This window comes from Asparagus officinalis, chromosome 3 (assembly GCF_001876935.1).
Source record: "Asparagus officinalis chromosome 3, Aspof.V1, whole genome shotgun sequence".
Taxonomy (NCBI): Eukaryota; Viridiplantae; Streptophyta; class Magnoliopsida; order Asparagales; family Asparagaceae; genus Asparagus; species Asparagus officinalis.
Genome location: NC_033796.1, coordinates 48,255,390 through 48,271,466, shown reverse-complemented (window position 1 = coordinate 48,271,466; position 16,077 = coordinate 48,255,390). Strand labels below are relative to the sequence as shown.

Sequence of the window (16,077 nt, the reverse complement as noted above, 5' to 3'; positions counted from 1 at the left end):
TCTATTTCTCTCTCTCTTTTTGAACGTCAAAATAATAGGTGATTGAAGATATATTTATATCATAGAGTTTTACTTCTACAAGGAAATATCCTCACCGTACAAGCAGTAAATCCGCGTGGATGCTATTAAAATCTTGAGTACGTTATACATAGTTTTCTTCAAAAGAAGAAGCCAGCGCACAGACACCTAAACAATGATGAACTAGAGAAGATTAATATTCCTTCATCTTGATCGCTTTGCGATGGTTAGTGCTTTGAAAAGATGGCATAAAATTCCAGTCTACTAATGTTTTCAATGTTGATTAGGTGTGGGTAAGAAACAGATGATTTGTGTCATACAGAAGCTGTCAACCGTTGACATTTTCAAATTAGGAAAAGACTATACTTAATGACTATAACGACTTATTCAAAATTGCTTCATTATTAATGTAGGGGGAGACTGCTTGCAGTTAAGAGAAACAGGGGAGGCTCATTAATCATAAACAATAAATTTTAAGCGCAGAAAAAGAATCACCAATAATTGAAGTACACCCCCCATGGAAGTATCTGCAACTTGATAAGAAGTATCTACCATTAAGTGTAGAACTTACAATGTTGCCAGGTTTCTTCTTGTAAAAACTTATTGTAGATAACGTGCAATTCTTGCGTATAAACAGGAAATTAAGCTCTTCCATTCAATTAATCAAGAAGTATTTTCTCATGTCTTGACTAAAAACTGACTTATTACTCATGAAACAATAAAATATAAAATAACAAGAATAATTAACCAAATAAGTAGTAAATAACCTTGAAATTCATTTCTCGTACGTAACATTTCAAAACGCACCATCACGAAAGCGGAAAAATCACCATTAATAAATATGGTCATTCACACCCTTTTTTCAAAACATATATATGACTTTGCTACTCATGAAACAGTTAAATACATATCTAACCCAATGATCCACCTAATCTCTACAAGCTTTGACAGGTTCAATCAAAACCCCAACGTACAAACAAATTCAATCTCAACCTTAAAACAAAAATATTTTTTACATCCGAAGATAACAGCTCGACCATAGTCAGTCTTGAATCCTACATGCTAGGAACAACCTCTCCTAATTTCCCACCGTCTTCCCTTTGAATTTGAACCGTACAATATGTGTAGACCCTCCAACAAGTGACTGAAAAAACTCATCGAGGATATTCAGCACATTTAAAATGGGCGACTGTACTGACATGATAATTTTGATTGCACTGTCAATTCAAACTGATTTAGAATTGATAGTAAGACATGTATTATTTTCTTTCCATTATCGAGGCCCTGACACCTCCTGAGACGATATGAACGTCAGCAATGACGCGCTCGCGCCGCTGGACCCTGATCCGCTGTAATTACCCTCACCCCCACCACCCGCCTCTGTCTCCCCTCCTCCCCTCCCGTACACCCTCAAGAACTTGAGCCCTTCAACCTTCGGCTCCCACACTGCCATCGTCCCTTCCAGCATCCCCACCACCACTGCCATGCTCGGTCTCATCCATGGCTCCTCATGCAAACAACACAATGCGACCTTGACAGCCCTCGACACCTCACTCTCTGTCACTCTCCCCTCCATCCTCGGGTCCGCCAGCTCTGACCACCTCCCTTCCATGTGCCTCTCCACTGCCACTATTGGGAAGTACTCCACGCTCGACCCGCTTGAACCGCTGAACTCGCTCCCAGCGCTCGGAGTGCAGCGGTTCTTTCGCCCCCTCACGATCTCCAACAGGACCATCCCGTAGCTGTAGACGTCGGTTTTGTCTGAGATTGCAGAGTTTGTTAGCCATTCGGGGGCAAGGTAGCCTCGCGTGCCTCTCATTGTGGTGAAGAGGCCAGATTGCTCTGGGGTCATGAGCTTTGCCATGCCAAAATCGGCAATTTTTACTTGTCCGTGATCGGCAAGAAGGATGTTTTCTGGTTTGATGTCACAGTGGAGTATCTTCTGATCACAACCAAAATGGAGGTATGCAAGCCCTCGAGCTGCGCCTATTGCAATTTCAAGCCTTTCCTGTCGTAATGATCACAATTTCAGGGTTAGAACGTGCTCGTGCAAACAAATTTATACGCATTGCCTAAGATGATCATAAGGTGAATGGCAGTATAAATGGTGTAAAATCTACATGCTGAAAATTAATAGGATGCAGAATTTCAAGGAATCTGCATTTCAAGGAATCTGCTGCAATTACCATGTAACTATTAGAGAAAAAAATTACAACACTTAACCATGATTATAAGTTCAAAGATTTTTCTGGACTCGCCGTATTTCTCAAACAAAAAAGTTTAAAGTTTTGGTGTAGTGGGCTTTAACAACTAAAGCAATTCACATTTAAATTCTACTTAGTTAAAGCGGATTTTAATAAATTGATACCACCAAGTGAGTCTATGTCTTGGTCCTTATGCATGTTAAAGAATTAACATTCATAGTATGCAAAACCAATTACAGACATAACATATTGGCAGTTAATTAGGGGTGCACGTCCTTAGAATACGGCCCAGACATGATATTTATCATATATTCATATCCGCTAACTAATCTCAAATATGAATACAAATATGGATATGTCTCGGTAAAAAAAACTCATAACTATATCCGCTAAAATCAGATATGTATTCGGATATGCATGCGGATATATAAGTGGATATATATGCGGATAAAAAATGAATATGAAAAAATAGATAATATAAAAAAATGTATAGCTCAATAGATACATGAGAGTTCATTAATAGGTTCATTATATCTAAAAAGCTAAGATTAAATCTCTTGATTATTAGAATTAGCCTCAAATTCATCAGCGTAAGGATAAAAACTGTTGAAACCATATGACCAACATATATTCGGATATTTCGGATAGGAATACAACATTTCACTGCATAACCATATCCGTTATCATATCCTATCAGCTATGGATTTTAATAAGCATATCTACATCCTAATGATACGGATACAGGTAATTTCTCGAATACAGATATTTTTGTGCACCCCTGTAATTAATTCAATTGAAACTTTAATGCCGGAATTTGCAATCAGTGAACGGCAGTACAACCTTGAGCGAGAACATGAAAATAACCATGCCAAATTCAAATGAAGCATCAAGATTGACAGTGCCAAAACAGTACCAACATTATCAGGTAGCTAGTCTATGAATAAATTGTAGCTTCGTGAACAATTCTCATTAATGAATCTTTAAAAAAATCAGGAATTACGTGAGTTTTACCTGCCATTCTAGCACAGGACCATGTCCAAACAATGGCCTGTCCAAGGATCCCATGTTCATATACTCATAAACCAGCATCCTGTTCGAGCCCTGAACACAAAAACCCCGAAGCTTAACCAAATTAACATGATGAATATTGCCAATTACCGCAATCTCTGTACAAAACTCCCTCTTCCCCTGTAACCCAATGTTAGTAATCTTCTTCACGGCGATGAGGCTCCCATCCGGGAGCTCGCCTTTGTAAACGGATCCAAACCCACCAGACCCGATTAAAGTCTGAAACGCGTTGGTGGCCAATTCTAGCTCATCACTGGAGAATCGAGTCGGGAGCCCTGGGATTGAGATCTCTTCACTGTCACTGAACTCATCTACTCCAGAGGAACTTCGATGGCCGAGCTTGATTTCCCTCATGGGCGATTTGAATCTCACTCTTGGTCCTTCCTTCTTGCCTTTTCTTCTCCACCATTGGAAACCCACGAAGGCAAGAACAATCACGAGGAGAGATGTAGCTACTAAGGGCAATAGAATCGGGATAATGTTTGTGGAAGACGATTTGCCTGTAGAACTTGGTGCCGGGGACGAAGAAGAAGTAGACGTCCTAATCGTTTTGACGTACCCAATTGCACTCTTAGAAGACCCCTGAATCAAAGAACCGATCTGGTCGTGAATCAGATAACAAGCCTTTGAGGAATTCTTATAGAAGAAAGCAAGGCAAGAACAATTATTCGAGCAGGTGTCCCGGCACGAATCGAACTCATCACCATCCAAAGGCGCGGCAAAATTGTTCGCAAAATAACTAATCCCGCTCTCCAAGCTCAAGTACGAGATATTAGATCGGGCACACGAGGAAGGCGAGGCGAGGCACGGCACCCAATCATCCCGCCGGAAGCAGGCGCTGCTTTGGCAGGCGAAAAGAAAACAGGGCACTTACAAGTCGACACATTCGAAGAACAGAGCATCAAGCTACCACAGGAGGACGGCAGCCCGCAGGGAGTCGCTCGGAGCTACAAATCGTGCGGTAAGTCCCGCGCGCGATCCGTAAGTAACGACCCGAAACTTGCCGTTGGCATCCATCTTCCCGCCCTGAACCCGCCCGTCACGGGCAACACCACCTGGAACAGACTGCTGTTGCTCCGCCATCAAGGAGGTACACCCCGGTACCATTCACCTCGAGATACGCAGCCTGGCCGTCGGAGTTCTTGAACGACCGCGGGTCGGAGGACAGGCCCCAGTACTGCTGGCGCGCCCCTCCAGCGCAGCACCGCGTCGGAGCGGGCGAGGTGAGGTCGTACCCGGCCGTCAGAGAGGTCGGTGTCGGACGCGGGGCTCCTCAGCGGGGAGCTGCCCGAGCGAGAGGCGCTGCCCGGGGAGGAGGGTGTCGGTGGGGTGGTCGAAGGATTGCCAGAGGGTGGAGTTGCGGAGTCGAGGAGGAGGAGGTTGCCGGAGTCGAGAAGGCGGAGTGAGCGGATGGGAGAGGAAGGGAGGGTGGACCAGCGGGGTGCGTTGGGGGACGGGAGATGAGAGGATGGAGGAGGAGGATGAGGGTTTGAGGACGGCGGGAGGAGGGCGGGGGAGTTGGGTTGGCTGACCAAGACCGGGGTGTTTGATCGGCGTGGACGATGTAGAGGTAGTAAGCGGGCTGCTGCGGCCGGGTTGTAAGAAGAGAAGGAGAAGGTGGTGTTGGGGGAGGATGAGGAAGGCGGCCGGAAAGGGCTGTCGACGAAGTGGGAAGAGGTAAAGGTGGGCGTTTGGGTGAAGGAACTCGTTAGAGACCGGGCCCGAGGAGGAGAGGGGGAGGAGAAAGAAGAGGAGGAGGAGGAGGAGAATTGGGGAGGCCATGCTTGAAGAGCGACGATGCTGGTCGAGTTCATATTTTGCGGATTGGATTGGGCGCGTTGACCCGTGTAGGTGTAGGGCAGGGGGTGCGGTGAATTGAATTGGATTGGACGTATGAAAACGGGAGGGACAAGTCGGGACGCAATTGGATGATGACACAAGAGATTCAACGCGACTACGTGTTTACACGAGGTTATATAATACCCGTGTAGAGGTAGGAAAATGGTTGGCAGACCTACAAACCCATGTGAATCTTTGATTATTTATACCACGAGAGCCATCATAATATTAGGAGGGCTTAAAACCGTTCAAGAAAACCTGTGGGAATTTGGATCGAGCCTGCCTCAAATCCATCCTCATTCCTAAAAGCGAGCAGATGTGCAGCAAGGATCAAGCTCGTCCAACCATCCTCCGGTTTATTTCACTAAAAAGCGTCAACAGTTGTAACCTATAAATCTGATCATGATACTTCAGCACTGAGGGGATCTTTAAAAGGGACTCTTAACACTCCCGCTGCTGTAGCTGTGAGCCTTGATCGTTAAAAACACAAGAGCAAAAGTCCTGTGCTCTCCTAGAAACCAACTTCTCAACGGAACATCTCATTTTCAACAACATTACCGCATCAACTTAGCTATAAATTATATTGACAAAAAATAAGAACAACTTGGATATGCATTCTCTTCCCTGCTAATTAATTGTACGTGCAAAGGTTTGAAGGGAGTTTTCTCACCAAATGGATTACATATGTTAATCTGGCATCATACAGGCCATGACTTATATCGAAAAATATCAATGTTAATGCACAATGATTTTTCTAATGGACGCTCATCGGCACTCGTTAGAGGATGAGAGAGATAGAGAGAAATGAACATGAATCGGGCCCCTCCTGATTTGTAGTAATTTCTCGCCTTACCCCTCTTCTCTCTATCTCTCTCATCCTCTAACGAGTGTCCATCTGCAACCATTAGAAAAACCCTTTTAATTAAGAAACGATCAGAGATGTTAGCTACAAAATATAACATTCCCTTGTAAGCTAGCTCATATAGAATGGTGACATTGTGACCAGTAATCTAAGAATTTTCCGACTGACAACATTCAATTGAAGAATAATGAATGATCAATTCTCAGCTATAGAACTTCTATCTCTATTGTTTTTCACCCAAACGAAGCTTAGATTTAGAGACCCTTGCTTGAATTATCATCAGAACAATTTTTTAGGTCCACACTTCCAATGTTCAAAGGAGGCATTTACCTCTTCTATGTAGAGGGATTTTGCCTTTATGTATTTATTTATTTATTTATTTTTATTTTTTGCAAAACTAGGAATTAATTGGATGTGTGTTAAGCAGGTTTCTTTACTCTGGGATGATAACAAGGTTTAGCACCATCTAGGGATCTCATATTATTCGTACTCAAATTGATCCAGGTAAAGCAACGTCGTACTAGTCACATAGGCATCCAAAACAATATTCCGAATAAGAAAACTACAGTACTTAATTAACACTAATTCAAGGAAAACAAAATTAGTCAGCAAATAGTTGTTTATTATCGTGGAGGGGCGAGGGGGGCATGATTTTGATTCCTGCCCCACTCAATTCATGCTTTAATATTTGTCTAATTGATTTATTATAGAGGATCCTATTTGGTAATATGAATAACCAATTGTCACCCAACCACCGATGAAATAACAAATCAGCCGACCATGAATTTGGAATTCGAGAGGTAAGAGAAGAGGAACCAACTTTTTGAACAAAAAATCGTTACGTTAGTAGTTCTCAAGTTACTTACAAATGCTCTGATGACAATATTTTTAGTACCATATATTGATACATAATTAAACTCGACGGGCGTCGATTGAGTAAGCAATGCCTCATCAATTCTTGTTTGGCTTACGGGAGCATCAATTATCAGTTAAAGTAACCAAAGAAAGCCCAAGCTATTACGTGTGTTAGAAAGTGAAGTTAAAAGTCTATATACATAAATAAAACTCGCGGACACAATCAAACCCAGCGATTCTCCATCACACTGATCCTCATGAGATTGTCTCGAAATTTTGAGGGTGACAACGGATCATCGCCCTATGACGATCGTTTTGTGTGTGACTGCTCAAGTAAATTTGTGCGGCGATCGTTTGTGGGTGCCTGAGCAAGTTAACTCAATGTGAAAATATGGATCTCATTAGAACCCGCACCATGTGGGGGTGATCTCAATATATAGTTGAGGGGAGCACTGAAATTATTGTAGTGCCGCTCTTAACTCTACTTGCAAGACTAAAAATGCTTCACACTGTGTGGGACTTTCTAACATGATGTGCACTATCATATTTGTAAGGAGCAATATCGCCTTTATTCGTAATTTTTTACCATACATTTTATCTTAAAAAATTGTGCTATACAGGCAAATGTAATCTTACTCTTCTTCAAAATGTCAAATTTTTGGGATCTAAATGATCACTTCTTTCCAACATTATTGCGAACATCATTTGCTAAAGTACACAGTACCGACTACTCCGAATTAATTCCATATCCATGATAACCAGCCCTACAGTCTATATATATGTATATGAAATTATATTTATATATATATATATATGTGTGTGTGTGTGTGTGAATTGGTGGGAATGTAGGCATTAAAAAAAGCTAAAAGATATTCAAACGCAACTCAAAAGGAAGTCATCCAAAAATAAAAAAAATATGGTGTGTTGGGGTTTTAGAATATGTAGATCAAGTTCAACGGAGCGGATCATCCACAATGTCGCTCAATCATTTGATTTTAGAGGCGTCAAGGAGGAAATCCCCTCCTATGACAAGGATACCCATTAATCTCTCTCTCTCTCTCTCTCTCTCTCTCTCTATATATATATATAAGTAAAAGAATTTTTAAAATGTTAAAAGGGTTCTATCAGTAAATTACATCTTAAATATCTAAAACCATACCCCAACATACCTCTTTGTCGTCTGTTCTTTTTGTTTTTTGTTTTCCCGTCACTGTCTCGCCGCACCAAAAAAAAGAAAAGAAAAGAGAAGGAGAAGACCGAAGCATCGACTTCGAGAGGGCATTAGGTGCGTACCTGGGAGGAAAGGTAGATAAACAAATCTAGGTTTTACCTTTATCTAATCTCCATCTTAGCATCACTATTTAATATTACCAACATACCTACACGATGCATAAGGGGAGCAATCATAATTGCTCTTTTTGTCTCTGTGTGGATCAGTCATGATCCGACCTAGTTGTAAAAAAATTCGTGCTAAAGCTATAGCAATTGAGGTACTAATTTGTTGTTATACTATAGTGGCATTAAATGATTTGATATGTGTTATGTATTATAATTAGTGGGATGACGTTATAGCCCCTCGACGCCGTCGACGAAGCTCCTCGACCGCCAAAATCTTCTCTTAAAAAAAAGAAAAATTCCTGTCTTGTTTGTTTATTTTTGTTCACGACGATTCTTATTCTTTTTGTTTTTTATTTTTGCAGCTTTGCTATTGTTTGATAACGAGTTTCAGTCCAGTGAATCTAGATTCAATTCAGTGAATCTTGATTCACTACAGTGAATCTTGATTCATTGGAGTGAATCGAGAGCCATATATAGTTAATATTTATTTAATTATTGTTCACAAGTTAGAGTTAATATTTATTTAATTGTTGTTCACAAGTTGGTGGTCTTGTTGTGCTGTGTTGCTGCTGCTGTGCTGTTGTGCTGCTACTGAAGTGAAACTGGATTCGCTGGAGTGAAACTAGATTCGCTGGAGTGAATCTGGATTCACTCCAGTGTGAATCTGGATTCACTCCAGTGAATCTGGATTCACTCCAGTGAATCTGGATTCATTGGTTGTTTGTTGCTCTTATTTTATGAAGAGACATGCCTGTGAAACAATGAATACGAAGGGATGAAGTTTCTTTCGCATCAGTGACTATTTGAAGTGAAGTGAATCGAGATTCACTTCAGTGAATCTTCAGTGAATCTCGATTCACTACTTCAGTGAATCGAGATTCAATGAATTTGTTAGTGTCAAACAAGGATCAAGAAAGGGTTCAAAACTGAGAAAAAATTGATGATTAGTTACTATATCTTTAAACAGTGTTACCAAATCTAAGTTTGTTGTTAACTGTTGATTAATAGAAAAGTTATTTTAGTTTGTATATTTATGGATTATCATGTTCAACTCTTATTCTAATATAACTAGTTGAATCTAAATTCATAACGATGGATCTCGATTCTGTCGACAATTTATGAGTTATTTTGAATAACTGTAACCTCAACATGACGTTATCTTGTTTGTATCTTTACGGTGAAGTCAAATTTATGATTCAGTTTGACTAAAACCAAATTATCCTCCATTTTGCATGATAGAGGTATTTTTTTAATTATCGTCTCAATACGACGCTGGTACACAAAGTTATAGCCTTTTAAGGTTTCACAACTATCCAATACAATTTTTAAAATTTTTACCAAATCCGATACTGAAATGACTTGAGTTTACATCTTAGCTGCCTAAATCTAAAAATAAACAAGAATGATTATATCAATGAACATAGATTCACCATTGATGAATCAAAAACTGAATTGAGATTTAATCTAGATTGAATGTTATAATGTTACATCTGTAATGGTAAATCCAGATAGTGGGCAAACATAAATCAACTATTTTAGAGTTACAGATAAACAATATGAATCGATATTCAATAAAATTAATGTAAAATGAATCTTAAGTGAAACAATGGATCCAATGGGATAGGTTCTCTTCATTAGACTTCAGAAGACTTGCGTTTGCACGTGGATGGCATGGATGAACGGAGATTCACTACAGTGAATCTCAATTCAATGATGTGAATCGAGATTCACTGAAGTAGATTCATTTCAGTGAATAGAGATTCACTGAAGTGAAATCAGATTCATCCCGTCGTATTCATTGTTCCAGTGTCTAGTCACATAGGTTTATCAACTCCCTGCAAAAAACAACTAAATTTGTGATTTCCAATTTAATTCAAGAGTACGTAAAACATGACTTTTACTCAAACTAAATTTGTATTTAGTTCAGTGAACATCGATAACTTATATTGAAGCTAAAATATAAGTTTGTATTTAGTTCAGTGAACATCGATAACTAAATACAAATTTGTATTTAGTTCAAGAGTATTTAGTTCAGTGAACATCGATTCACTTCACTTAAATTTTACCCTTTACAACAAAATTTTAAATTGGATGCCATTTACAGCAAAAGTTTTTGATTCAACAAACTTCATATCATCAAGCTATAAAATTTTAAACCATGAAAAGATTTCACATTTTACAGCAAAAAGTTATAATTTTTATGGTAAAAAACAAATACCTCACATAACTAAATCTGTATTCACTGTAGTGAAACGAGATTCACTGCAGTGAATCTAGATTCACACATGTGTGACTTCGTTTTTCAACTTGTTTCTTCAAAAAACAGTAAACTTTTCAGACTAAAAGGTGAAATTTTTCACCTTTTACAACAAAAAGCTACGATCTTTAAGCCAGTTGAAAAACGAAGACACGCATGTGTGAATCGAGATTCACTGCAGTGAATCGAGATTCACACATGCGTGTCTTCATTTTTTAACTGGTTTCTTCAATAAACAGGAAACTTTTCAGACTAAAATGTAAAAAATTTCACCTTTTACAACAAAAAGCTACGATCTTTAAGGTTAAAACTAAAACTTTTAGACGAAAAATCAAACAAATTTCATAAACTTACCATTAAAACGTTAAAATAATTTAACGATGACAAAAGTTGAAGACGGTGGTTGAAGATGAAGGTTGAAGAAGACCGTTGATAGAGATGCAGTTGAAGGCAAACGTAGCATTAGATAAGTTGGCACGAGTTTTGGAGAGAGAGAGCTATCATGACTTTTTGGATAGGGAGCTGTTGAAGAGAGAGAGAGAGAGAGAGAGAGTTGCTGTGATTTTCGAGAGAGAGAGAGAGGGAGAGAGAGAGAGAGAGAGAGAGAGAGAGAGAGATGTTGTGGCTTTTGGAGAACTCAACAGACATGCATTCATTACCTCTTTTTGGTGGTTGTTAATTTTACATGATTACCCTTATGCAGCTTTAATCTCAGCAATTGGATGAATCTAGATTCAATGGAGAGGATTGGTTTTTAGTTTTTAGGATAGTGAGGTTTTTATTTGAACCTCTCCCTATATATATATATATATATAAATAATATATATAATTATATATATATATATAATATATATATATATATATTATATATAATATATATATGAGGAATATGGGTATGCTTGGTTGGTAGTGATGTGGCATATTATCTTCCACTCATTCAAATGGGGGGACCACATTCAACCCATGTGAATGTGATCCCCAATTGAATGAATGGATGGGAATGAGACACCTCACTACCAGCACAAATTTTGTGCTTGGTACCAAGTATACCCATTTCTCTCTCTCTCTCTCTCTCTCTCTCTCTCTCTCTCTCTCTCTCTCTCTCTCTCTATACTATATATATATATATATATATATATATATATATATATATATTATATATATATATATATAATATATATATATATATATAGGCAAAATGACCAGATTGATATATTTTGTAGAGGCTTGGTGACATGTTGGTATATTTTCTTTTAGTTTTGTTAGATTGGTATATTTTGTAGACTCCGACATCATATAGCCTTTAAATTTGGCTAGAGTTACTGCTCCGGCCAGTGCTGATGGGATTTTTTACATAAAACCCCCTCATCAAAACTCATCCTGCTCCTAACCCCCTCCCTCCTCCTCATCCTCTTCAACCTCCCCCTCTCCCTCCTCCTGTTCATCCTCTTCCTCTTCCTCCTCATCCTCTTCAACCTCCCCCTCCTCCTCGTCGAATTCGTTCATCAAGAGCTCGCTGCACGATCTCAACACTGTCGATGGACGAAACGAGGAGATTGAAGGGATTAGTGACGTGGATTGCGATGCAGTTACTAAGGATAGCTTGGATAATGACGATGAGTCCAATTCGGTGGTTTGTTACTTGATTATCATTCTCTTTGTCTGATTTTTTTGTCATTACGCAGTAATTTCTCTTTAATGGACAAGCATTTGGTGTTTTTTTAAGATCAAATTTGGTTACTTGGGGCGAATGTTAGCTTTTGTGGTGTTATTGATGAGTATTTAGTATATTTTAGTTTACAAATCATGTGAATGAGTGTTGTTGTAACTACACACTTTATGACTTGTTCTTCTTGTTGAGATGAATGGAAACATGTTGAAGCTGCTGAGGGAAAAGCATGGAGATGATGCTTGTGATGGTGCTTGAAGAGGATAAGGAGGAGGAAGAGGATGAGGAGGAGGAGAAGGGAGAGGGGGTTAGGAGCAGGATGGATTTTTAATGAGGGGTTTTATGTAAAAAATCCCATCAGCACTAACTGGAACAGTAACTCCGGCCAAATTTAAGGACTATATTGCGCCGGAGTCTACAAAATATACCAATCTGACAAAACTAAAAAAAAATACCAACATATCACCAAGTCTCTACAAGATATACCAATTTGTCCATTGTGATTATATATATATTTATATATAGTAAGACTCCTATCAACTTAAGTTGATGTCCACCAAACTTTCTTGCCACTCATTTATTAATATAATTTTTTTCATATCATGCAAGGATCCCTAGGCAATATGAATGGTTAAAAAATTTGGTGGACAACTTTTTGTTATCCACTTAAGTTGACATAAGTTTTGCTATATATATATATATATATATATATAGAGAGAGAGAGAGAGAGAGAGAGAAATGGGTATACTTGGTACCAAGCACAAATTTTGTGCTTGGTAGTGTAGGCTGTCTAAAAATCACAATAGATAGCTGATCCCCATCAAACACCGATGATGGAAGTTGCAATCTGACGACTTCCAGAAGGTTACAATTTGAAGACTTTCACGTAGATCGCTAAAGGTTACAATCTGATGACCTTCACGACAACTGATGGAAGCTCTAATCAACAGCCTTCACGATCAACATCGAGAGTTACAATCTGACGACTCTTGCATATCAAAGAGCTAAAGTAAAGATTACAAAATGACGATCTTTGCAAAACTTTGATAGAAAGAGACTACAATCGACGGTCTCTTCAAATCAAGACGTGGAAGTCCTCCCCGCGTACCATCGTCAAGATGCGCCGCATTCATAGCCACGAACGCAGCTCAAATCAACAGCTGAACGCAGCTCAAATCAGCCGCTGAACGCAGCTCAAATCAACAGCTGAACACAGCTTCAACCGTTGAACGCAGCTCAAATCAGCCACTGAACGCAGCTCAAATCAGCCGCTGAACGCAGCTCAAATCAGCAGCTGAACGCAGCTTCAACCACTGCCTGACGCAGCTCCAACCGACGTTGAACGCAGCTCCAATCCGCTGCCAAACGCAGTTCAAATCGCTGCCAAACGCAGCTCTAATCGCTGTCAAACGCAGCTTCCAACAAGATGCCAACGCAGCTTCCAGACACTGCGTTCAAGCTTCCAGACACTGCGTTTGAACGCAGAATTTACACCGGAATGTGGATTTTGCGGTTGATTCGTTCAAACAGGAGCTGAACAGTTTCAAAACCGTTTCCCACGATCTGAGGGGATCACAACTCCACTCAGGAGTAATTTAAGGGGCGGTTACATCCCATTAGCCTCACTTAGGAGCGAATTAAGGAGGTGGTTACACCCCTTAATCCCCTATAAATAACAACAAACTCAACAGAGTTAAAGATCAGATTTTTGATAATCAGATCGGGGCTGGATCTTTCGGGGTTCGAGAGGTCTGTTGGAACTTCTTGGCTCGTCAACAGGATCCTTAGAGCAACTCTCATGTTCAACAAAAAGAGCTGATGACAGGGACTCTGCAATGGCTGAGTGTTCATCATCGGAATTGGTTCCTCTGGCTAACCTCCGATAATTGACAGGGAGAATGGTTCTCTGTTCGCGTCCGAGTGCGTTGGTAGACTCCTTCAACCTCGTTAGCGATTTCTCTGACGGTCGCGAACGACTTGTCTCAGAGTCGTCGAGAACTAGGACCTAAGGCTTTCCCTCGGCTGATCACATTGATAGTGACCTCGGGATATTCGGTTCTCTGGAGACTTCTTCCTGTGAGAAGTCGTCGTTGTTGGGCCAAAGCAACGTTCGTAATTGGTCGAACACCAATAGTTTGGCCGCATATGAGCAGCATTGACATCCGAGAGGACCGTAGGAATCAGCCGTTCACATTGGAATGAACGAATGATTTGTTGCATCGCGGTCTTCTCTCGATATGAAACTCATTCAAAATCTATTGTGAAGATTCGAGGAGAATTGCTCCTGATCGTGAGGTTTGAATTGGAACCGCCCAGTCCATGATTGGACAGGACTGGCTCTTGTGAACATGATCTGGTTGAGATGCCTTTGAATCCATGGACTTTTGACATCCGCCCCTCAATCTAGTCGCGCTAGCACAGAGTATTCGGGGTCTCGCTGCCCGGTCAGCCGAGCGGCGGGTCCAGGAGCGGCGCGCCCCTGGCCAGGGGGTCCGGGGGGGATGGAATACCCCCGCGGCGGGGTTCGGGCAGCGCCCGAAGCTCCACGGAGAAGGCCAGGTTCCATATTGAATTTCGTCACCCGAACGCATGCCCGAGCTCCAGGTGTTGCTGGTGAAACGCAGATTTTTAGAGTTGCGTTTATTTTGTGGAACGCACCCCTGAGGTTGCGTTATTTGTGGAATGGCGCCCTGGGGTTGCGTTCAGTCTTCTTCACACAGAGCCCTATGTTGGGCTCATAGACCGCGAGACTTGCATTCTGAAACAGAAACGCAGGGCATAGGGTCGCCGTTTAGGCTCACAAACACGAAGCTCATGTTGACTTGAGATCGGCATTCTCGAAGATGTGCTCGTCGTAAGGATCTCCTCCTTCGTGCGAGCGACGTTCTCTTAGCCTGCTTCAAGGCTTTGTCGCCTTCATGGCAATCTTTCGACCGCCGATACCCGTCGTCTTGGCGCGGTTTGGCTGAAGCTGAGCCACTACTATCGGGGGAGGGGCTGTCCGAGCAGTCTTCCTTACGCGGTTGCGGCTACAATTGGAGCAGTTGGAGCTTTAGTCTCTTTGGAGACTTTGTGGATCTTGCGCATAGCCTTGGGGCTAAGGGATCCGGAGAGATAGCGCTCCTCAAACTTGGCTGATTAAACTCTACCATGAGAGTTTCGACGGTTGTTCAGTGAGATGAACATCCGAATTGCGCCACCACTTCTTCGTCACAGAAGCTATCCCCAGCGGAGTCGGCCATCTTTTGTTTGTGAAAATTTGCAGTAAAAAGACAATAAGGAAAATTTGATTTGTATTCCTTTAATCTCGATTACAATTGGATTTCCTGATTACAAAAGAGAGGAGAATGATCTGGATCTCCCCTTTGTTTAATTCTGGGTTCTTCACGGTGGCGATGAATGCCTCCCTCGAATGCTCGCGTCGAGTTTGCTTCTCGTTGACGATCCGACGTCTTGTTTTACTAGAACATGATCTTTCCCTCACGATTTGACGTGTGGAGAACTTTGAAACGAGTTTGAAACTCTATGAAAGAGTTGATTTAACCGAAAGTCGGTTATAAGCCAAGGATGAAGAGATCTTGTTGCCGATCCGAGCTCCAAGCCTGCAGCACAAGGCCGGTTTTCATTGATTTTGAAAACCGAAAATGACATTCAATTTGCAGCAGCCAAGGCCGGTCATGGAAGGTGTAATCATCTTTGGGCCTTCAAGCTTCAAATACTTCACTTTAGGAAGAAAAAAAATGAAAATCCAACAGTAAACGAGTCCGGCCCAATGGCATTGCAGCACCAGTCATGTAATCTTTGCATAAAAGTTCAATTCATTCCAACTCTTTGCATCCAAGTCCATTCCAACTCTTTGGGAAAAAATAGGAGGAGCTGCCATGGTTGCTTTGGGACATTTGGCTTTTGGGCTTTTAAAAATCACATATTTCACTTGAGAAAAGAGATGAGATTTTTGGGATTTATT

General features: G+C 40.9%; 1 protein-coding gene across 1 annotated transcript; it reads right to left on the bottom strand.

The window, feature by feature from the left end:
- Window positions 1,292-4,373, bottom strand: LOC109835062 (G-type lectin S-receptor-like serine/threonine-protein kinase At5g35370). The gene is made up of 3 exons (XM_020403063.1): window positions 4,201-4,373; window positions 3,234-4,128; window positions 1,292-2,026 (listed from the first exon to the last, which is right to left on the bottom strand). Exons 1-3 carry the CDS (start codon window positions 4,371-4,373, stop codon window positions 1,292-1,294), a joined length of 1,803 nt encoding a protein of 600 aa, XP_020258652.1.